Raw genomic sequence first — 25,497 nt, 5'->3', positions numbered from 1 at the left:
AGAAAATGACTCGCACGTGTTGACAATTAAATGCTAAGTGTCAAAGACGTAACCGCGGTGCTGATTGGCCTATTACAATTGTCTCTGGTGAAACCGATAATTTGATTTGCTTTCACACTTCTGGCGAAAATCTCACAAGTACCTGAAGTAGGCGGAGCTTAAATCATGCTATCGGCGAGTGTGTATGTGTATTCAATGCACATTTTGACATGGTGCAAATTGTCAAAAGATTAGCGGGTGCGCATCCAAAAAAAAATTCGGACGACTTGAATTCGCTTTGAGATTGGATTAGAGCGAAGTTTGAAGCTTCAAAGCAACTATTTTGCTCCCACGTTTGCATTGATCTTTTTGGTAAATTTATTCCTCAGAATTTTCCATAGCCCAACGGGCTACGGTCTGCCGATTTTCTGTCGCCCGAGCCGAATTTTCGTAGCCATTGGCGATCAGGCGTTAATGTTGCACACTGTAGATACTTAAAACAATATTGTTATAATAAATCAGCATTTTAAGTCCTTTATCTGTCATAACGTTTGAAGTGGCAACTGCGACCAACTGCAGAGCGAATTCAAAACTTTGTCATGACATCGAGGATTTTAAGTGACCAATCAGAGTGCTGCATTTTCAAGTACTTTTGCAGTCGAGAAAGATTTTTGACTGCACATGTCCCAGGTGATGCTACAAACTACAAAATTTCGAAGTGTTACCGATTTTTTTATGGACTTAAAGGTTTTATTAGCTCATCTGATTTTTTGAAAAAAAATGATGAGTTATTGTCATCACTTGAGCGGTTGTCGGCGTCGGTGTCGGCGTCGGCGTCTGCGTCGGCGTTGCCTGGTTAAGTTTTATGTTTAGGTCAGCTTTTCTCCTAAACTATCAAAGCTATTGCTTTGAAACTTGGAATACTTGTTCACCATCATAAGCTGACTCTGTATAGCAAGAAACATAACTCCATTTTGATTTTTGCAAGATTTATGGCCCCTTTTGTACTTAGAAAATATCAGATTTCTTGGTTAAGTTTTATGTTTAGGTCAACTTTTCTCCTAAACTATCAAAGCTATTGCTTTGAAACTTGGAATACTTGTTCACCATCATAAGCAGACCCTGTACATCAAGAAACATAACTCCATCTTGCTTTTTGCAAGAATTATTGCCCCTTTTGGACTTAGAAAATCAGTTTTCTTGGTTAAGTTTTATGTTTAGGTCAGCTTTTCTCCTAAACTGTCAAAGCTATTGCTTTAAAACTTGCAACACTTGTTCACCATCATAAGTTGACCCTGTACAGCAAGAAACATAACTCCATCCTGCTTTTTGCAAGATTTATGGCCCCTTTTGGACTTAGAAAATATCAGATTTCTTGGTTAAGTTTTATGTTTAGGTCAACTTTTTCTCTTAAACTATCAAAGCTATTGCTTTGAAACTTGCACCACTTGTTTACCATCATAAGCTGACCCTGTACAACAAGCAAAATAATTCCATCCTGCGTTTTGCAATAATTATTGCCCCTTTTGGACTTAGAAAATCATTTTCTTGGTTGAGTATTATGTTTAAGTCAACTTTTCTCATAAACTATCAAAGCTATTTCTTTAAAACTTGCAACAGTTTTTCACCATCATAAGTGGACACTGAACATCAAGAAACATAACTCTATCCTGCTTTTTGTAAGAATGATGCCCCTTTTTAGACTTAGAAAATCATGGGTAGGACAATATTTCTATTACACAAAAAAAAAATCAGATGAGCGTCAGCACCCGCAAGGCGGTGCTCTTGTTTTAGTTTAAAATTTAAGATTTTACACAAGGATTCTATGAAAAAGTCATTGACAGTGACTTGTATTATCTATCATTGTATTATGTAATTAAATATAAAATAAATTAGGAATGTGTGGAAAGCGTGTTATTTAATATAGTGAGGGAGAACTTTAAATAAAACATAAAATTTCTTCAGGTTCCAGAATAAGATAAAAAAAAAAATAACAAGATGGTTCAATGATTATGAGTACAGGCTGTACCTATTATTAAAAACAATGGAAATAACGGCTTGTGTGCATCACGGAAAATATCCATTCACTTCAAGATGGCGGCAATTGAGTTGCTGCGTTGAACTGTCGAATAATAATTCTTGATCTGTAAGTGCAAGTGATAGTATGGGGTCATTTTAGCCTGTATTTTTAAAAATTGCTATTTTTCTACCCAAAATGCGCATTTTATGCTAAAGAAAAATGTACATGTATGAGTTTATTTTGCCTTGTTTTTACGCTTAGAAAACATCGAGACATGGAAGAGGAATCGCTTTTACACGCTTCCGGTCATAATTTTAGTATTTTATGATTTCTTTTGTTAGTTTTTTACCCCGATCGGGGTAATATACCCCGAACGAGCTAAATTACCCCGATCGGGAGATGTGCCAAGCCTGCTAAAAAATTCCCCAATTGCAAGTCGTTTTTATCAGCGAAAATTTCCACCGCTGATGGATTAAAAGGTCTGAATGTAGATGCGTTCTAAACACCGCTTCTAGAAACGACGCAATCGGAACATCTCAGATATTACTATTAGCGTCGGTTATTGGGAATTTCCCTTTCCAAAGAAAAGCCTTTCCAGAATTTCTGATTCGCGGATATATTTATCTAATAACAAGCCGATTCACGGAAGTAATGAACGAAAAAATCTGGAAATATTGTTAAGTCAACCGCTCACAAATAATTTGCGCGATCGTGAAATGATTTCAGTCGTGGTCGCGTTCATTTAAATCGACGCAAAGATTTCAATCCGTTCAAAAAGCTTTTTAAAAGTCATAAAATAAAAAAGGACAACTCTGTTTTTGATAAATGACCTTAAATTAAGTTTGAAATACAAAGGTAAAAAAAAACAACTAAATATTAATGCTTTATAAACATCTAAATAGTGAAAAATGCCCATTAAAGGGAGATAATTCAAAAATTGCAAACTATTAAAGGTATAATTTCATACATTGAGCAATTACTATAGCTTTGAAATTGTTCTTGAAAAATGATTTAATTTTAAACATTTTAATGACAAGATTAAAAACTATTTTTGATTCAGTGTGATATTAGGATGAAATGGTTCAAGGGCATACAGGCCTCGACCTTAACTTTTTTCAGCAGTTGCCAGCAGGTCCACCAACTGCTAAAATCTAGTAGACCTGCTCAGACTTTAGTGGACCTCCAATTCTATCACATAAATTTTGATGTTGTAGACGTCATAACTTCATATGACTCAAAGCAACAGGACTTATTTCTAAAATAATTAAAAATGGAAGACAGTAGCAATCTGTTATCCAGAAAAATAATTATTTTTGAAAAGTGTCCCAAAATATGGACACAGTAATCATCATCCTCCCGACCCGTGTTGAAAGTGAAAAAAAAAACATCCAACAATTATCGGTAATAATTCTGATGATAAACTAAGTAATTGGCCTTGTTTTCATCTTCAATTAACACCCTCTCAAAGAGCTAAAAGAAGTGTGTCGGTTATTGTGGCATCTGAAGCGGAGATCAAAGCGGTATAGTTTCCCCGAGATTGTCATGGCATTACGTCATGTTTTCGCGCCATGTGACACATCACTGTCTGATCGTACTTTCTCGATTCCTTTAATTGTTGAGAAGAAATCAGTAAAAAAGTTTTTTCTTTAATTTTTTAAAAGCGAATGTGCAATATCCCGAATAAACTGACATGTAAATGTGTCAAACCGTGAACGATGATAGTGGATGTCCTACGTCTGTGACCTATTTGCCCTCAAGAAATTTACATTATTGTTTGAGAAGAATATCTAACAAAGTGTTGTGTCAAAAAATACATGTACAAAGAATCATTTAAAACTTATTAAAAACCGCAACGACATCATACTGCTTTATTTTAAAACCACATTTCTATTTACGTTCATTAGGTCACGTAACCTATTCTGCCGCACTAACAGAAATCTGTTTGCCAAAAATCGTTTTACTCCATGTATTTAAATTGCTGCTGCTTTTTCATTATTTAAGATTTTTTAATTGTGTTTTTAGCTCATCTGATTTTTTGAAAAAAAATGATGAGTTATTGTCATCACTTGAGCGGTTGTCGGCGTCGGCGTCGGCGTCGGCGTTGCCTGGTTAAGTTTTATGTTTAGGTCAGCTTTTCTCCTAAACTATCAAAGCTATTGCTTTGAAACTTGGAATACTTGTTGCCATCATAAGCTGACCCTGTATAGTAAGAAACATAACTCCATCTTGCTTTTTGCAAGATTTATGGCCCCTTTTGTACTTAGAAAATATCAGATTTCTTGGTTAAGTTTTATGTTTAGGTCAACTTTTCTCCTAAACTATCAAAGCTTTTGCTTTGAAACTTGGAATACTTGTTCACCATCATAAGCAGACCCTGTACATCAAGAAACATAACTCCATCTTGCTTTTTGCAAGAATTATTGCCCCTTTTGGACTTAGAAAATCAGTTTTCTTGGTTAAGTTTTATGTTTAGGTCAGCTTTTATCCTAAACTATCAAAGCTATTCCTTTAAAACTTGCAACACTTGTTCACCATCATAAGCTGACCCTGTACAGCAAGAAACATAACTCCATCCTGCTTTTTGCAAGATTTATGGCCCCTTTTGGACTTAGAAAATATCAGATTTCTTGGTTAAGTTTTATGTTTAGGTCAACTTTTTCTCTTAAACTATCAAAGCTATTGCTTTAAAACTTGCAACTCTTGTTCACCATCATAAGCTGACCCTGTACAGCAAGCAACATAACTCCATCCTGCTTTTTGCAATAATTATTGCCCCTTTTGGACTTAGAAAAATCATTTTCTTGGTTGAATATTATGTTTAAGTCAACTTTTCTCATAAACTATCAAAGCTATTGCTTTAAAACTTGCAACAGTTTTTCACCATCATAAGTGGACACTGTACATCAAGAAACATAACTCTATCCTGCTTTTTGCAAGAGTGATGGCCCTTTTTAGACTTAGAAAATCATGGGTAGGACAATATTTCTATTATAAAAAAAAAATCAGATGAGCGTCAGCACCCGCAAGGCGGTGCTCTTGTTTGTACTTTCTGGTCAAAAGTCTGAATTTTATTCCCATAGCATGTACCGTTTATTTACTTTAAGAAAGAAATAAATAATCAAGATCGCGCTGTTTGAAATTTTACAGAACATTATATGAAAATTTGATCGTTTTTAAAGAATTTTGCCTACACTCCTGTCGATATCTTATTAAAATTGTTATAGAATTTAAACTGTATTAGTTCTCAAGCGGTGTTGAAAATTTAAAGCGATTATATTAAAAAATGAATGCACTACGCGCGTTTTTTGTGTCAAAAGTAACGCGATGTAAATTAGACATTACGATAGGGCGCACGTGCTTGTGGAATGGAAAATTACCAGCATGACGTTTTGATATTTTTACGATTCACGGGTAAATTCCAGTCAATCCAGGTAATTTTGCCTGATGTAATGTCTCAATTTGGTAAATACCACGTAAAAACCACTCGCCCGATTGGTGGAGTAGTCCATTCGTGCTGTCCTGACTTTAACTCGCCAATGCTTATAACGGTAGAATGCCGTACTTAAGGCAAAATCAACTTTCGTTTTGTGAATTCTTCGATATGGGTACGATTTTCCCCCCTATTTGTTTACTGTTAAGGGTTTTATTTTATTTGCAGACCGTGACTGAAAATTGGTTGACCGTCGGTCTACCCAACTTTTGATAGTTAGTGGACCTGCTGATATTTTGGTTGCGTCGGTCCAACGGTCCACCGCTAAGGTCGAGGCCTGGCATATTGCTTGGTTAAAGTATTAAATGAAATAGAGATTTAAAAAAAATAATGGATTCTAATTCTGGCACTTTAGGGTATGAAAGGGTCCCAAGATTTTGCAACTGGCTTAAGTCATGGCTAAAAGTGTGAAAAGCTAGGGGTGACTATTGAGGACAATTTTGACTATTGCAATACTATTGATATTGCTGAAAAACTATTGCGATACTATTCTATTGCAGGTTACTTTTGCGATACTATTGCAATAGTTATCGGCCACCATGTTTTATACAGTAAAACTACCAACTGGCATTGTTACACAGTGTAAGACACGGCACTGTTTATAATTGCTGCTGTTAATACACATTGAGATACATGTTTGTATAACTGAAATGGACAGAAATAAATCTAACATTAAACACTTTTAACATTTTTTCTATTTCTTGACTTCCTTGGCTTTCAAACAATAAGTAAAACAATAAACCTATGCAAGGTATACTCAAATGAATCGGCCATTTTGTTGCGAATGTCAACGTTAACACAAAGCATCGAAAAAGACGAAAATTGACGGATCGGACTAAAGTGTACCAGCACTAAATGAAGGGTCCTACGGAACAGTTTGCTATATCATACAAGTAGCCCACTTTCTTCATGTCCATAGTACATTTTCTCATTTAAGATTAACAGGTTATTTAAAAATATTTAATAAAAGTTTCTAAGAAACCAAATTTATTAATTATCTCCCAGACTTCCCAGTCCTTTGTGGTAGTTTAATTCAGTGAGGGTAATTATTGTAATGGAGACGTAAACATTTTCCGAAGCGCAAATGAAAGCTGGCTCTGTTTCTTGGTTTATAAATTATAAATTATTTCTGTATTTGCTAAAATTTCAGAACTATTGAAACTATCGATTGTTGAAGGAACTAGCGGCGATTGTTATTGGATCGTGACTTTTCTATCGATGCATACTCAGGACACTCAGTATCGCAATGCATCGATATTTCAATGTATCGTTACACCCCTAGAAACAGCCAGGGAAGGCCTTGATCTTACTCAATCTGTGTGTTTTTATATATATATATATATATATATAATTCCCCAATTTGGTATTTTACGACACAAATTTCCCCTTCTGAAAGGACCCGCCACCCTTCCCCAAAACCATAAAAAAAGGGCTGATATAGATCTAGCAATGTTTTATTGCACAAATAATAAGATCTATAATTAACATTTTAAAGACAAAAAAATCAATTTCGCCGGGGCACTCAGTCAATTCGCCTCCATTTTGTTGAGTGTTCTCGAACCGTGTTCCTGGAGCTCCCCGTAAAAGGTGGTGTAAAATTTTTACCCGCGAACAGTGTTCTCGGATCATGTTCTTGGCGTTGGAGCGTGCTTTTTTCTAACGGAACAGGCGCAAAATCGCCACAAACATGTTCTCATGTCAAGAACATTCCTCCCGAAGACGCCCTTGGGGTCTGGAACCCCAAACCCCTCCAGCCCTAACTACTACGCACCTGTATATACTTTTATCATCATCATTGTATATCCAGGCACAGACTATTGACCCTATTTACGGAAATACCGGAAAACCGGATTTATCCTTAATGTTGATATGGTCAATAACCACACAAGCAATGTTAAACTTATTTGAACTAATTTGAAAATATATATAGTCTCCCACTAGCTTAAAAATACACAAGATATAAATGTTCGCCAGAAATATCTCGCACACCCACCTTGAAAAATCGTCCCATGTTTACTATTCATGCAACGTTCCCATAGAATTTTTATTTTTATTTTTTACTCAAATTTACTAACATATTTTACAAAACCAATAACTTCTGAATGAACAATGTTGGCAAAAAGCCGGTCAATATGAGTATTGACCGGGCCGGCGATCAATACTGGTTAAAACCGGTCAATACCTGTCAATACTGGTCGATTCAATACTTTGGTCACTCTTGGGTGGTCAGTACTGGTTTATTCAACACTTTTACATAATGCACATTCCCAGATTAGAACTTGCTGTAACAGTAATGTAAAAATTATAAAGCAATCTGAATAATATAAAATTTTGTTTGTTAAAAAGTATAGTGGATTAGTGGTCAATACTGGTCGATTCAGTTTTGGTCCTTGGCAATGTGTCCTGGTCAGGCTCAGTTCTGCACAATATACTTAGACTGGTCAGTGGTCAATACTAGTTTATTAAATGCTTTTATCACCTTAAAGTATAGCCTTTATTTTGAATTAATTAAAAAAAATATTACTATAAATTACACTCATTGAAATGGACAGTACTGGTCAATTCAAATTTTGGTCCTACACAGTATCCCTGATCAACACATATAGTGGTCAATACTGGTCATTTGAATACTTTGATTGCATAACTAATATTTTTTAGATAAAGTTACCATGTTCAAGCACCTCATTAATACAGTGGCATTATTGATCATGACAGCCAGTTACTGAGTTAGTGACTAACTGAACAGGCCTGCAACATATAATCTACTGTATATTGTAAGACATGGTGTCAATTAGGCAATGTGACACTTGCTATCAAAACACAATTAAACCACTTCAATGGAAGGGTCCAGTTGTAGGCAGCAATTTTTCATTTAATTAAATACCAGTAAAAATAATTAGATTTATCAATTGTGAATCAAACACTTAACTGCTACAGTTTATGAAATACTTTCTACAAATGAAGTTCAGTAAAATTAGCAGTTTAATGACCAGTATCAACCAGTGCTGACAAATTGACCACTTTTGACTAATTTGGGAGTATTAATGGTTGCTTGAACTAAATATAATGCATGCAAATACCTTCATCAAGCCCCAAAATTTTAATGCTCTTAACAGTCATTATTTAAATTGTTCATAAACTCTGCAAAATATCTCAACAGTCAGTATTGACTAATTGACTAGTATTGACCAGTGGACCAGTATTGACCGGTATTGACCACTTCAGGGAGTATTGACCGGGGCGGTTTTAACCGGTTAATGAAAGGGAAATAACTGGATCTCCTTTAGGCTTTATCATAGTTAAGCGTTTTGGATTGTTCCCCTTGATTATTATGTCCTAAAGTTTCCATTTTTATGATTCAGAAAAAAAAGAAAATTGTCACATAAAACATTAAAATATCAAATGTTATTATTTTGACATTTTAATAGAAAACAATACAATGATTATTGTTTTCTTTAGGTGTCTTGGGGTGTCTTGGGATGAAAAGACCCTCCCTGGAAAATAGTGTTCATGAGTTAAAGGCAGGGGTGTCAGGCCTTTTTTTATGCTGATTTTAGGGCCGAAATTCGGCCCCATTCCCCAATCTAAAAAGTATACTTTTTTCCCCACCTTGGCCAAAAATTCCCCATGCAAAAAAAAAATGAAATTAGTTTTGATTTTCAGTCCTGATTTTAACAACTTTTCAGCAAATATATTCCTCCAAACAATGATTTCGCGACGTAAATTTCCCCTCCAAAAGGGACCTGGTACCCTTCCCCAAATTTACAAAAAAAGGGCTGGGTGTAAAAAAAAATTTCACACCACTCGCCTTGCAGGACTAGTAGCCAGTAATATCAACTCGCCCTCAGTGAACAGCCACTCGCCCAAATAATTGACACTTTTAATACTGTCACTTTTATGAAAGAAGTATTATGTACAATAGTATTATTTCCCGAAAAATGTTTATTTTGAAAAGTGTCTAAAAAAATTGGACACAATAATCATCGTCCATCCACCCGTGTTGAAAGAGAGAAAAAAAACGTTAACGATTATCGGTAATTATTCAGTTCATAAACTAAGTAATTGACCTTGATTTCATTATCAGTTTACACCCCCTCAAAGAGCTAAAAGAAGTGTGTCGATATCTTGACATCTGAAGTGGAGATCAAAACGGTATTTTTGCTCGAGATTGTCATGGCATTACGTCATGTTCTCCCGCCATGTGACACATCACTGTCTGATCATACCGCCTCTTAAAATTGCTAAGAAATAGAAATCAATAAAAAGTTTCTTCTTTAATTTGTTATCAAAAGCGAATGTGCTATATCCCATATAAAAGGTAAATGTCTCAAACGATAGTAGTGGATATCCTACCTCTGTGACCTATTTGCCCTCAAGGAATTTACATTATTGTTTGAAAAGAAAAACTTTTTAATTGTCGTGTCAAAATATACATGTACAAAGATTCATTTAAAACTTATTAAAAACCGCAATGATATCACATTGCTTTATTTTAAAATCGCATTTCTATTTACGTTCACGAGGTCACGTAACCTATTCTGCCGCACTAACAGAAATCTGTTTGCCAAAAATCGTTTTACTCCATGTAATGTAATTACTGCCGCTTTTTTATTATTCAAGATTTTTATGCCCCCGAAGGGAGGCATATAGTTTTTGAACCGTCTGTCCGTCTGTCGGTCTGTTGGTCTGTCAGTCTGTCGGTCTGTCAGTCTGTCCGCAATTTTCGTGTCCGGTCCATATCTTTGTCATCCATGGATGGATTTTCAGATAACTTGGCATGAATGTGTACCACAGTAAGACGACGTGTCGCGTGCAAGACCCAGGTCCGTAGCTCAAAGGTCAAGGTCACACTTCGACATTAAAGGATAGTGCATTGATGGGCGTGTCCGGTCCATATCTTTGTCATCCATGGATGGATTTTCAAATAACTTGGCATGAATGTGTACCACAGTAAGACGACGTGTCGCGTGCAAGACCCAGTTCCGTAGCTCAAAGGTCAAGGTCACACTTAGACTTTAAAGGATAGTGCATTGATGGGCGTGTCCGGTCCATATCTTTGTCATCGATGGATGGATTTTCAAATAACTTGGCATGAATGTGTACCACAGTAAGACGATGTGTCGCGCGCAAGACCCAGGTCCGTAGCTCAAAGGTCAAGGTCACACTTAAACGTTAAAGGTCATTTTTCATGATAGTGCATTGATGGGCGTGTCCGGTCCATATCTTTGTCATTCATGCATGGATTTTAAAATAACTACGCATGAATGTGTGACACAGTAAGACGACTTGTCGCGCGCAGGACCCAGCTCCGGTCAAAGGTCCTAAACTCTAACATCGGCCATAACTATTCATTCAAAGTGCCATCGGGGGCATGTGTCATCCTATGGAGACAGCTCTTGTTTTATTCTGTTTTTTGTACTTTCTGGTCAAAAGTCTGAATTTTATGCCCAGAGTATTCATTATTAGTCCCCTACTGGTTGAAAACCAGTTTCGGGGACTATAGGAATGCACTTTTCCGTCATTCCGTCCGTCCGTCTGTCTGTCCGTCCGTCCGTCCGTCTGTCCGTCCGTCCGTCCGTCCGCAATTTCGTGTCCGGTCCATAACTCTGTCATCCATGAAGGGATTTTAATATTACTTGGCACAAATGTTCCCCATGATGAGACGACGTGTCATGCGCAAAACCCGTACCCCTAGCTCAAAGGTCAAGGTCACAATTGGAGGTCAAAGGTCAATAGGGCTTTTTTCCTGTCCGGTCCACAACTCTCCCATCCTTGAAGGGATTTTAGTATTACTTGGCACAAATGTTCCCCATGATGAGATGATGTGTCATGCGCAAATCCCGGACCCCTAGCTCAAAGGTCAAGGTCACAATTGGAGGTCAAAGGTCAACAGGGCTTTTTTCCTGTCCGGTCCATAACTCTCCCATCCATGAAGAGATTTCAATATTACTTGGCACAAATGTTCCCCATGAGGAGACGACATGTCATGCGCAAAACCTGGACCCCTAGCTTAAAGGTCAAGGTCACAATTAGAGGTCAAAGGTCAACAAGGCTTTTTTCCTGTCCGGCCCATAACTCTCCCATCTATGAAGGGATTTTAATATTACTTGGCACAAATGTACCTCATAATAAGACGATGTGTCATGCACAACTTTCAGACCCCTAGCTCAAAGGTCAAGGTCACACTTAGCAGTCAAATGTTATCATAGCATGAACAGGGTCTGTTTCGTGTCCGGTCCATAACTCTGACATTCATTAAGGGATTTTAATATCACTTAGCACAAGTGTTTCCCATGATGAGACGACGTGTCATGCGCAAATCCCAGACCCCTAGCTCAAAGGTCAAGGTCACAATTGGGGGTCAAAGGTCAACAGAGTTTTTTTCCTGTCCCGTCCATAACTCTGCCATCCATGAAGGGATTTTAATATTACTTGGCACAAATGTTCCCCATGATGAGACAACATGTTCTGCGCAAAGCCCAGACCCTTAGCTCAAAGGTCAAGGTCACAATTGGAGGTCAAAGGTCAATAAGGTTTTTTCCCTGTCCGATCAAGAACTCTGTCATCCATCAAGGGATTACAATATTACTTGGCATAAATGTTTCCCATGATGAGACGAGGTGTCATGCGCAACACCCAGTACCCTAGCTTAAAGGTCAAGGTCACACTTTGAGATCAAAGGTCAAGAGGATTTTTTTCCTGTCCGGTCTATAACTTTGTCATGCAAAGCAGGATTTAGATATCAGTTGGCACAAATATTCCCCTGGATGAGACAACATATCTTGCGCAAGAACCAGGTCCCTAGGTCTAAGGTCAAGGTCATATTTAGAGGTCAAAGGTCAAATTCAAGAATGACTTTGTACGGAACATTTCTTCTTCATGCATGGAGGGATTTTGATGTAACTTGGACCAAATGTTCACCACCTGGGGCACCTTTTTTTTTAGATTACGTCCCTTTGTTTTTACTATAAATAGTTTTATTGTAACTTTTTTATTACTGGCGGGTAGAGAAAAAATCGAGACCACTTTTTGTGGTACAGCATGCATGTTACATCCAATTTTTAGGTGTATTTGGACCTATCTCTACCTGGTAAAGATTTTTCTTGTGGACTTATATTATATAGATTTTTTTTTTTTTTTTTTTTTTTTTTTTTTTTAAAGATTATTTCCCTTTGTTTGTTACTAAAAATAACTTACATGATAACATTTTTATAATCAGCCAAAAAAAATTCAATATGAAAAAACTGTGGGTTTTTATATTATCCCACATTTTAATCCAAGTGTGTTGTTATAACATATTGTATATGTAGTACAATATTGTTTATATATCATTGACAGATATCAGTTCATTATGTTATACTGCAGTAGAGAAAATTAGGTGCCTTCCAGTAGGGGACTTTGTATTGCATGGCAATACTTCATTCACTTGTTTATTTACTTTTAGAAAGAAATAAGTAACTAAGGTCGTGCTGTTTGAAATTTTACAAATGATTATATGAAAATTCGACCGTTTTTATAGAATTTTGCCTACATTTCTGTCGATATCTTATTAAAATCATTATAGAATTCTACATTCTAGTGTATTATTTTTCAAAGGGTGTTGAAAAATTGAAGCGAAAATGTTAAAAGATGAATGCACTACGCACGGTTTTTGTGTATGTGTCAATGTAAATTAAATATTACGATAGGTCGCACGTGCTTGTGGAATGGAAAAATACCGGCATGACGTTTTGATATCTTTATGATTCGCGGGTAAATTCCAGTCAATCCAGGTAGCGACTGAACCATCTCAAAGTTTGTTGACGTTTTGGAGAGGTAATTTCTGAACTTTGGTAAAATAAGGACGTAAAAAACCACTCGCCGGATAGGTCAAGTATACAGCGAGGTCCACTCTTCCTACTCAGACTTTAACTCGCCAGTGCGAGCGGGCGAGTGGAATTTTACACCCCTGAAGTTAAAGATAATAGTGATATTTGGGTGCACAGAATCTAGTTCCAAAATGCACCCATACTGGTACTGATGATAAACCTGGACAGAAAACGAGGTTTTTATACCTGTAACTTTTTTTAGCTCACCTGTCACATAGTGACAAGGTGAGCTTTTGTGATCACCCGTCAGTCCGTGCGTCCGTCCGTGCGTCAACAATGTCGTGTCTGCATGATAGTGGTTTCATTTATGATTTTATTTTAACCAAACTTGCACACAGCTTGTATCACCATAAGATCTCGGTTCCTTTCTTGAACTGGCCAGATCCCACAATGGGTTCCAGAGTTATGGCCCCTGAAAGGGCCAAAATCAGCTATTTTGACTTTGTCTGCACAATAGCAGCCTTATTTACGATGTGTCATGCACAACTTTCAGACCCCTAGCTCAAAGGTCAAGGTCACACTTAGCAGTCAAATGTTATCATAGCATGAACAGGGTCTGTTTCGGTCCGGTCCATAACTCTGACATTCATTAAGGGATTTTAATATTCACTTAGCACAAGTTTTTCCCATGAGAGACGACGTGTCATGCGCAAATCCAGACCCCTAGCTCAAAGGTCAAGGTCACAATTGGGGGTCAAAGGTCAACAGAGTTTTTTTCCTGTCCGTCCATAACTGTCTGCCATCCATGAAGGGATTTTAATATTACTTGGCACAATTTTCCCCCATGAGAGACAACATGTTCTGCGCAAAGCCCAGACCCTTAGCTCAAAGGTCAAGGTACAATTGGAGGTCAAAGGTCAATAAGGTTTTTTCCCTGTCCGATCAAGAACTTGTCATCCATCAAGGGATTAAAATATTACTTTGGCATAAATGTTTCCCATGATGAGACGAGGTGTCATGCGCAACACCCAGTACCCCCTAGCTTAAAGGTCAAGGTCACACTTTGAGATCAAAGGTCAAGAGGATTTTTTTCCTGTCCGGTCAAATAACTTTGTCATGCAAAGCAGGATTTAGATATCAGTTGGCACAAATATTCCCCTGGATGAGACAACATATCTTGCGGAAAGAACCAGGTCCCTAGGTCTAAGGTCAAGGTCATATTTAGAGGTCAAAGGTAAAATTCAAGAATGACTTTGTAGGGAAAACATTTCTTCTTCATGCATGGGGGGATTTTGATGTAACTTGGCCCAAATTTTCACCACCATGAGGCACCCTTGTTTTTAGAATTACGTCCCCTTTGTTGTTCTATAAAAATAGATTTTATTGTAATTTTTTTATTACTGGCGGTAGAGAAAAATCGAGACCACTTTTCTGTGGTACAGCATGCATTTTAATCCATTTTTTAGGTGTATTTTGACCTATCTCTACCTGGTAAAAGAGTTTCTTGTGGACTTATTTATATGATTTTTTTTTTTTTTTTTTTTTTTTTTTTTTTAAAGTTTAAATTTCCCTTTGTTTTTTACTATAAATAACTTACTATAACATTTTTATAATCAGCCAAAAAAAATTCAATATAAAACAACTGTGGGTTTTTATATATGCACATTTTAATCCAAGTGTGTTGTTATAACATATTGTTTTGTAGTACAATATTGTTTATTATATCATTGACAAGATATCAGTTCATTATTTTTATACTGCAGTAGAGAAATTAGGTGCTTCCAGTAGGGGATTTGTATTGCATGGCAATACTTCATTCACTTGTTTATTTACTTTTAGAAAGAAATAAGTAACTAAGGTCGTGCTGTTTGAAATTTTACAAATGATTATATGAAAATTCGACCGTTTTTATAGAATTTTGCCTACATTTCTGTCGATATCTTATTAAAATCATTATAGAATTCTACATTCTAGTGTATTATTTTTCAAAGGGTGTTGAAAAATTGAAGCGAAAATGTTAAAAGATGAATGCACTACGCACGGTTTTTGTGTATGTGTCAATGTAAATTAAATATTACGATAGGTCGCACGTGCTTGTGGAAGGAAAAAAAACCGGCATGCGTTTTGATATCTTTATGATTCGCGGGTAAATTCCAGTCAATCCCGGTAGCGACTGAACCATCTCAAAGTTTGTTGACGTTTTGGAGAGGTAATTTCTGAACTTTGGTAAAATAAGGACGTAAAAAACCACTCGCCGGATAGGTCAAGTATACAGCGAGGTCCACTCTTCCTACTCAGACTTTAACTCGCCAGTGCGAGCGGGCGAGTGGAATTTTACACCCCTGAAGTTAAAGATAATAGTGATATTTGGGTGCACAGAATCTAGTTCCAAAATGCACCCATACTGGTACTGATGATAAACCTGGACAGAAAACGAGGTTTTTATACCTGTAACTTTTTTTAGCTCACCTGTCACATAGTGACAAGGTGAGCTTTTGTGATCACCCGTCAGTCCGTGCGTCCGTCCGTGCGTCAACAATGTCGTGTCTGCATGATAGTGGTTTCATTTATGATTTTTTTTTAAAAACCAAACTTGCCACACACCCTTGTATCACCATAAGACTCGGTTCCTTTCTTGAACGGGCCAAAATTCCCACAAGGGTTCCAGAGTTATGGCCCCTGAAAGGGCCAAATCAGCTATTTTGATTTTGTCTGCACAATCCCAGCCTTATTTATGATTTGATTTTTACTAAACTGGCACACAACTTGTATCACCATAAGATCTTGGGGTTCCTTTTTTGAACTGGCCAGATCCCATTATGGGTTCCAGAGTTATGGTCCCTGAAAGGGCCAGAATTAGCTATTTTGACCTTGCCTGCACAATAGCAGCTTCATTTATGATTTTATTTTAACCAAACTTGCACACAACTTGTATCACCATAAGATGTTGGTTCCTTTGTTGAACTGGCCAGATCCCATTATGGGTTCCAGAGTTATGGCCCCTGAAAGGGCCAAAATCAGCTATTTTGACCTTGTCTGCACAATAGCAGCTTTATTTATGATTTGATTTTTACCAAACTGGCACACAACTTGTATCACTATAAGATCTCGTTTCTTGAACTGGTCAGATCCCATAATAGGTTCCAGAGTTATAGCCCCTGAAGGGCCAAAATCAACTATTTTGACCTTGTCTGCACAATAGCAGCTTCATTTATGTTTTTGATTTTTACAAACTGGAAACAACTTGTATCATAAATTAGATCTTGGTTCCTTTGTTGAACTGGCGGGTTTCCCATTATGAGTTCCAGAGTTATGGCCCCTGAAAGGGCCAAAATCAGCTATTTTGACCTTGTCTGCACAATAGCAGCTTTATTTATGATTTGATTTTTACCAAATGGCACACAACTTGTATCACTATAAGATTCTGGGTTTCCCTTTCTTGAACTGGTTCAGATCCTTAGGGGGTTGCAGAGTTATAGCCCTAAAAGGGCCAAAAATCAACTTTTTTTTTGGACCTTGTCTGCACAATAGCAGCTTCATTTATGATTGATTTTTAACCAAACTGGCACACAACTTGTATAAACCATAAGATCTTGATTCCTTTCTTGAAACCGGGCCAGATCCCGAAATGGGTTCCAGAGTTATGCCCCTGAAAGGGCCAAATTGGCTATTTTGACCTTTGTTTTGCACAAAGCAATTTCATTTATGTTTTATTTTAACCAAATTGCACACAACTTGTATCACCACAAGATTTTGGGTTCCTTTGTTAAAACTGGCCAGATTCCATCATGGGTTCCAGAGTTATGGCCCCTTAAAGGTCCAAAATTGGCTATTTTGGCTTTTGCAGCATATAGAGACTTCATATATGGTTTTATTTGATACAAACTTCCAAAATATCTTCAAAACAACAATAAATCTTGGATTCCATGACAAATTAAAATCCAATCATAGGTTCCAGTGTTATTTTATATCTGATTACCTCCCCCTGATTGTAGTCAAAATGGACTTATATCAGTAAGTACTTATAGGACTTATTTGAAATTTCATTGTTGTCATAGTTTTGACTGAGCCAATCAAAGTGGATAACTATGGACTGATTTTATGTCAAATTACCTCCCTTTATTTCAAATATAAATGGGTATATCTCCGTAACTAATGAAGATACTGATCTGAAATTTCATTTATGTCAACAGATTTATTTGGCAGATCCTTCTCTTGTTCACTTACGATAATTTTCTTTTTAATTACTTTCCTTTTACGTAACTATAAGTAGCTTATTTTAGTAACTTTTTTATTATTGGCTGTAGGGAAAAATCAAGACCACTTTTCTGTGATACAACATGGATGGTACCTCCAATTGTTAGGTGTATTTTGACATATTCTTTGCCTTGTAAGAATTTTTTTTCTTTTGGTTAAATTTCTTCCTTTGTTTTTTCCGTCCTTTGACTTAGATATTTTTTCTGAGGACCTTCTTGTCCTCTAGTGCAATGATAACAGGTGAGCGATATAGGGCCATCATGGCCCTCTTGTTTTATTTCTATCAATGGTTGATATCAAAATAATGTTTAACATTTGATGAAAACTTTACATAATTCAAATTTATATTTAGTAAAGTAAACTCACATGAAGTGAGGGCCTGAAAGGGGTATGTAAAATGGGGACTGTACGAACGTTGATAAATTCGACCACTTTGTCATTTACAAAATATTCCTCATAGTATTATATATGCTAAGACAGTCATTCTGGATCAAAAAATGAAAACTGACCCAATGTCAGGCCTTTATGTGTTGACAGTGAGCATGCGTAAAAAACACCCTCTTCCCCAGTACTTTTGGATAAATATTTTATTATACAGATAAATGTAAGTCATTTATTTATACAGAATATTACCAATTTTGTTTTCAAACATTCAAATAAGTATTTATTCAATCTATGGCATTTTTGAAAAGAACTGTTAATTATCATCTACGATTTCTACAACAATTTTCACTCACACTAAATAACAACTGCTCCCTAGGACAATATTTACAATTCTGTTTTTAGACATACATCACGTGACATTTGCTCCCGAATTTTTGTACCTTAGTAGATTTGTTTCTGTTATTTGTTCACCCTGATGAAGACTCATGAAGAGTCAAAACATCGGTCATTTTAATAAATCTGTAAATTTTAATCTGTGTTGGTTGTTAGTTTCGCTATCTTATCTTACTCTTACAATTTTGTTTTTGTTTACACCAGTTGGTGTTGTATTAGTGGTTGCTATTAGATAGTGTGTTTAATTGTATAAATAACCGATTGCAATCAAATAATTCCAAGGTGGTAAACTTTATCATCTGTCCAGGTTTATCATCAGTACCAGTAGGCCATCAATTAAATACGTACTTAGTTTTAAAACGACAAAAAACAATCCAAGAAACATAACAATTTACACATTAAGCCTGCGTAACATCAGGCTCAACCTCATGTTCTTCTGATATTCTTTTGTAGTATAGAAACTAATATAATCCTGCTATCCTAAACACTGACTATTTCAATTCTTTTAAATGTCATTAAATTGTCAAATGACACTATTTTATACATGTACATTTGAGAATGACAAACAACCATTTACAGGTAAAATTCTTATTTCAAACTCATTCTAAAAAGTTCTTGACCAGAATTTTATCTTTAACACAAACACTCCTGGTCGAAATTCAAGAAATCCCGTTTAATTTACCTTACTCCTTACAGTCTGGGGCCATTTTTTGAATATAATTAAATTATAAGGTTAAATTCCTAGCTCTATAGGGATCGTAGTTGGGGCCTCTCAAGTTTATAGCCAATATTTTTCCAAGTGTAAAAATAAATTGAATTTTTGAGAAAGTAGTTGCAATGTACATGTATGTGAAAGACTGTGGAAGGGAGGGGAGATAAGCAATATCGACATATGCTTTTCCATGCCTTCCATTTTTTGTTCAAAATTTACAGACAGAACAGTGGTTAACTATACGCATTATTGATTTCTGTTCCAATAATTGCAATAAAAAAACTGTGATAAATATCAATAAAAAACAAATAAAATTGGGCCTAAGCAAAAAAAAAAAAAAAAATATTTCAAGCATCTGACAAGATTCGAACTTGGACCTAGCGCATGGAACTTATGTGCGCTAACCACTGGACCACGGTGAATTATGACACAAAGCTGTGATAAAATTATGTAAATAAATAAATTTTGTTGTCTAAATTCATTTACTTTGACATTTTTGAAATCATTGGCTTTTCTACATTAAAAAAGAATAAATAAACAATGATTTTCTTATTCAAACAGTCCTGTAATGTAGCCTTCGTTATTATTCAATATTGGAAACAAAAAGCGTGCTGCTTGAATCATCCATAAACTCGTTACATGAAGAAACCCGAATAACACCGATTTCCATTGATACCGCGAATTTTCAGCTCGATAGAATAATTTGTTTTGATAATGCGGCACCGGATCGTTCATAAGCAATTTTATTTTATCAAATGTCGTCCTGAAAATTATTTATTGTGCAAGCACGACAGCAGTTCCAGTAATTATGGGTAAAAACAACAACAATGAAAACAGTAAAGGTATAGAACATATTCCCAAGGTGAATGGTTTATAGGTTTACTTTGACAGAATACAAGTACACATTATCTTTAGACGAAAAAACCTTCGGTTTTCCCGTATTAAAATACTTAACATCTTCTTTGACACCCTCATAAAAGTTAGGTTTGTCCCTGTTTGGTCCATAGATATTTATCAATGTGAATTTTATTCCTTGCATATCAATATCTTAAATGATTTTATTACCATGGTTATCCTTTTCATTTTTAGCTCATCTGATTTTTGGAAAAAAAATGATGAGTTATTGTCATCACTTGAGCGGTTGTCGGCGTCGGCGTTGCCTGGTTAAGTTTTATGTTAAGGTCAGCTTTTCTCCTAAACTATCAAAGCTATTGCTTTGAAACTTGGAATTCTTGTTCACCATCATAAGCTGACCCTGTATAGCAAGAAACATAACTCCATCTTGCTTTTTGCAAGATTTATGTCCCCTTTTGTACTTAGAAAATATCAGATTTCTTGGTTAAGTTTTATGTTTAGGTCAACTTTTCTCCTAAACTATCAAAGCTATTGCTTTGAAACTTGGAATACTTGTTCACCATCATAAGCAGACCCTGTACATCAAGAAACATAACTCCGTCTTTCTTTTTGCAAGATTTATTGCCCCTTTTGGACTTAGAAAATCAGTTTTCTTGGTTAAGTTTTATGTTAAGGTCAGCTTTTATCCTAAACTATCAAAGCTATTGCTTTAAAACTTGCAAAACTTGTTCACCATCATAAGTTGACCTGTACAGCAAGAAACATAACTCTGTCCTGCTTTTTGCAAGATTTATGGCCCCTTTTGGACTTAGAAAATATCAGATTTCTTGGTTAAGTGTTATGTTTAGGTCAACTTTTTCTCTTAAACTATCAAAGCTATTGCTTTGAAACTTGCAACACTTGTTCACCATCATAAGCTGACCCTGTACAGCAAGCAACATAACTCCATCCTGCTTTTTACAATAATTATTGCCCCTTTTGGACTTAGAAAATCATTTTCTTGGTTGAGTATTATGTTTAAGTCAACTTTTCTCATAAACTATTAAAGCTATTGCTTTAAAACTTGCAACAGTTTTTCACCATCATAAGTGGACACTGTACATCAAGAAACATAACTCTATCCTGCTTTTTGCAAGAATGATGGCCCTTTTTAGACTTAGAAAATCATGGGTAGGACAATATTTCTATTACACAAAAAAAATCAGATGAGCGTCAGCACCCGCAAGGCGGTGCTGTTGTTGAACATGCTTCCAAAGAATGTATTTACTGTTAAAAAGGGGCATGTTTTAAAGTCCCGCTTTATTTGATTTAATATTTTGGATTTTCCATTGCAGACAGCAGACCTAGAATGTCTACAAGATTTAGAGAACCTGAAGTTAGAATTCATCCCATTCTTCCTGAACTACCTAAGAGATCACACCATTCATTTACTGCAGACATCGAAATCTGCAACTCCATCACCTGCAAAAACTCCATCACTGAAAAAGATACAAAAATCAGTGAAGAAGACAAAAGAAAATGGCGGGAAAAGGCAGCAGTTATTTGGAGCAAGTCCTGCAGGAGATGTAGATGAATTGCGTAATCTTCCAGCATCAGTGTTCTCTCCAAATACTTCTCTTGATTCACCCGGAAATGTTCAAATAAATCAGAAAGGTGATAGAAGTTATGGAAAGGGAAATTTTAGGTCAAATTATGCTAGTCAGAAGTTTTCACCACAGTGTGGGAGTCAGAGGTACACTGGTCAGAAATGTTCCCCTCAGTGCGGCAGTCAGAGGTCACCGTATTCTCAGGTAACTCCTGAACAGAGGTCCAAGCAGAAATTTAGTCTAGGTGAATTTATGAACACCCCAGATCAAAGTAATAATGCAAATGGATGGAAAAGAAAATCACCACATTCAAGCAGTAAGAAAGACTTCACTTTTGAAATTTCACCTTCCCCATCTCTAAATCAAGGGAGGAAATCTGGAGGGAAAAAGAGACACAGTTACAGCCCTTTAGTTCAAAATGTTACCCCTAATTTTAAAGAGGAGAATAAATCAGCTCCAGTTTTTAGTTTAACAAACGCGAATGACTTTCCCCCAATGGGAAATACAACATCTGAAAATCAAGGAAAAAAGAACAATAATAGGAGATCTTTGGATTCTAGTATTCAGACTTGCCAATCAAGTGACGCAAAAATTTCAAGAGTTATAAATTTTTCAAACAGTGAATCAAGCACATTGACAACATTTCAGAGAGATAGACTTCAAGAAGTTAAAAGACTGTCACCAGTAACAGTACAAACATCTACTCCTGGGCCAAGAAGGATAACTCCGACTGTAGTTAAGGCAGATAATTCAGTGCCTCAGAATTCAGCTTTCCTTGTGCCTATTGAAGAGAATGAATCTGTTTGGAAGTCCAATTCTGGAAGTGCTTCAGATAAACAAACTGTTAATGAAACTGTACACTTGTCAAAAGGAGAGAGAGAACTCCTGAAGTAAGTACATATATTAGTAATGAATACAGTACAATCGCGATCCTACGAAAAGCCAAGGGACCGGTCGTTTTTTCCGTAATATCGCATTTTCGTTCAAGCGTAGCATAGGAAATTTCGCTATACAGCACCTTAATATCTACACGTCGTAACTCGTGATATTTATACATGTGATTTTCATATCGGACTACATGTATACCAATTTTATATGTACATCTGGCTTTACTATGAATCTTATTCGAATCTAAACTCAGATGGTATGTAGAATGTAGAACGGGTTGTTTTTTTTTTCTTCACTTTTTTATTCACTGTACATAAAACATATACAGGGTACATTGTTGCACGAGAAAAAAAATCGCTGTTGCATATTCCGATACCCTCAGCTACCCTTTACCGAATTGTTTGGTATAATAGAACAACAATATACAGACGAAAAGGCATTAAATATTGTTTTATTTTCTATATGCAGTGATTCTTTGAGACGTATAGATATCGTAGCAAGTGTGTCTTGAATGCCATCCGATCGGACAGTTATAGGAGAAAAAAATAACCACTAACTTGTGTCATAGTGTACAGCGTGTGTTTTGAATTTAATTACTAAGTTTTCACACTTTAATCACTGTTTACGCCCAGCTAAATGATAGTGACACTTTCCATTCTAAAGCATTTTCACGCCGTTATGGAAGGTGTGAAAACTTACACGATACATTCGTAAAATCGCAACTAAAACAAGTTGAAAACAGACTTTAAGGGGATAACAATACATTAATAGGATCGCATTTTTTGTAAAATTGCGTTTTCGTAAAACCGTGACTTTCATACATAGAAATAAGAAGGAAAGCAGCCGGGATGACAACACCTTTTCGTAGTATACCGGTATTTCGTTAAATTGCGATTCGTAGCATCGCGAATGCACTGTATTTATAAATTGTCACCTTAACTTTGAAAATGTTGCTTCTGCTTCTTTTAAATTTTTTCAAGGCATACTCAATGCTTTGAGGAAATTGAGGTGTTCCGTGTAAACATATAATCTATGTCCTGTTTTACATTTACCGGTATATTTTGAAATTACAGGAGACAGTGAATTATTGTGATAAGAGCGGATTTATTTTAATTTTAATTAGGAATTTATTCATTCACACCAACTCACAATTAAACATTAAAACTCTAAATTTGAACGCAAACTGCTGGTACCATGAATGCTTACTACTTGACAAGATGCACTACAACTTCTTTTAAATAGGCATTATTTGCTCACGGTGCACAATCACGTGGTCTATGATGTCACACCGTAGGTATCGCGCCGAGCATTTTTTGTCAACAAAGCGTCGATTGAAGAAGAAAATTCGTCGTAAGTATTTTGTTACGAATTTTTGTAAAATGTCTTAAGTATGTTGCAAGTCCGTTTATAAATGCGTACATCCGATCACACAACATCTGTCCATGTATGCTTTAGTTTGGCTGGAAAACCGGACAAACTGACCAAAATCTCAAAATCGCTCTTGCTGTCGCTCCAAGCTAATTCTAGAACTGCATTAAACCAGCTTTCTCTTGCTGAATTCTCCAGATGGCCGTTTTGGTTTGTTACTTTTTTGTCTCAAAACAGTCGCTGACAGATTATGTTTCACGTTAAAAGTGTTATTTTAAGGTAAAACCAAAGATAAAAAGTATGCTATTACGGCAAGTTCTGGAAGATTAATGATATCGCAACAAGCTAAAATGATATTCTTATTTTAAGTCAGTTTTACCATCTATACTTAAATCAACGCATATCATTTTTTCACCTAAACCAAAACTGGTCAAATGATAATGCATATGCTAAATGAAATATTTGATACTTTTATTTTGAGAAAATATGACATTGGATTATACGTGCTATTCTTATTTTACAGGTCCTTTTACTATAGAACTAGTCGGAAGACTGTTTGCAATCTGGTAGCAAATATGAGCAACGAGCAGATCCATACAACGTGCATTGTACATTGGAAGACAGGTAATAACCTATATTCAATAATAATTATAATAATAATAATATTATTATAATTATTAATAATGATAAAAATAGGGGAAATTCTAGTCTGTAAACTCACTGAAATAACCTTTATACCGACAAAACAAACAAACTTCATAGGAAACGCCGTCGTGTTACAAAATAATTGAATAAACTCTGAAGAGATCCGTAGAAAAAAAGACAAACAAAAACAAAATTCGATTTGAGTCAGTTCATAACGAACTAGATCTATGAGTAAAACAAAACTATCAACGCCCTTGGCAATGCCGTAAGCAGTTTATGTATGTATTCGTTTGTTTTGGGATTAAATACGTAGCGACATGTTATAGTAGGCACACGACATGTCACATCTGCATTTATAATAAGTCATCTTTGATCTTATATTAAGACTTTACCAGTTTTTGTCTTTTTGCTTGTTACAGGGACCACGACTTTGATCGCTCAGAGAGAACTAGGGTCTTGTGCATGGAAAAGGTTGCTAAAGTGAGCCTAGACCAGAATGCAGTTAAAGGGAATCCCTTTGTGTTCGATGGGACAGCAGTGCAAGGCAGAATGAAAGCAAACTGTGATCCCTCCGAGTGTTAGAATTAGACTCAGCAACTGATGATACACAACATGTTTGCGTGTTATTTGGCTGCCTTTCGACTAAAAATTCAAGGGTGCTGACATAGGACATTTCTTTCAAAATTCTATTTTAGACATTGCCATGAGTCAATAGACCAAGTTTGAAGAACTTTGTATGTTGGAAATTTTAGTTATTACACAGTTAACTCTCGTAAGCCTTTAAGGCAATGTATCATGATGTAGACTGGACTTTTCCTGAGTCAGGTCGTTTAAACAGTTGTAATACTAACACATTCCAGAACTTTCAGCTTCATTTTTATTATTTTTAAAGACATGTAACTTCATGTATAATCAATCATACTAAACAAGATAAAAGTCACACTTATCATATGATTGCCGTAAAATAATGTATTATTTCCCGAAAATTCGTTCCTATAAATATTTGGTTTACATTTACCTTATCTCTACATTGAAAGTAAGAAATCCTATTTTCCTGAAACAATAGTTCATAATGTGCTAAAAGAACGTTTACATTAGTGTTTATAGTATCT

General features: G+C 35.9%; 1 protein-coding gene and 1 long non-coding RNA gene across 2 annotated transcripts in view; both read left to right on the top strand.

Annotated features, from left to right (window-relative positions):
- LOC123524599 (codanin-1-like) overlaps positions 1 to 25,497 on the top strand; it is a 64,075-nt gene that overhangs the window by 5,699 nt on the left and 32,879 nt on the right. Inside the window, exon 2 of the mRNA XM_053538889.1 lies at positions 21,233 to 22,374. Within this exon, the coding sequence (XP_053394864.1) occupies positions 21,233 to 22,374 (1,142 nt within the window). The remainder of the gene's footprint in view (positions 1 to 21,232; positions 22,375 to 25,497) is intronic.
- On the top strand, positions 23,615 to 25,424 carry LOC128555716 (uncharacterized). Its single transcript, XR_008370291.1, has 3 exons — positions 23,615 to 23,722; positions 24,264 to 24,364; positions 24,805 to 25,424. It is a non-coding gene; the product is annotated as an uncharacterized LOC128555716 (long non-coding RNA).

The sequence above is a fragment of the Mercenaria mercenaria genome, chromosome 1 (assembly GCF_021730395.1).
Source record: "Mercenaria mercenaria strain notata chromosome 1, MADL_Memer_1, whole genome shotgun sequence".
Classification (NCBI taxonomy): Eukaryota; Metazoa; Mollusca; class Bivalvia; order Venerida; family Veneridae; genus Mercenaria; species Mercenaria mercenaria.
This window is presented reverse-complemented; position numbering and strand designations above follow the sequence as displayed.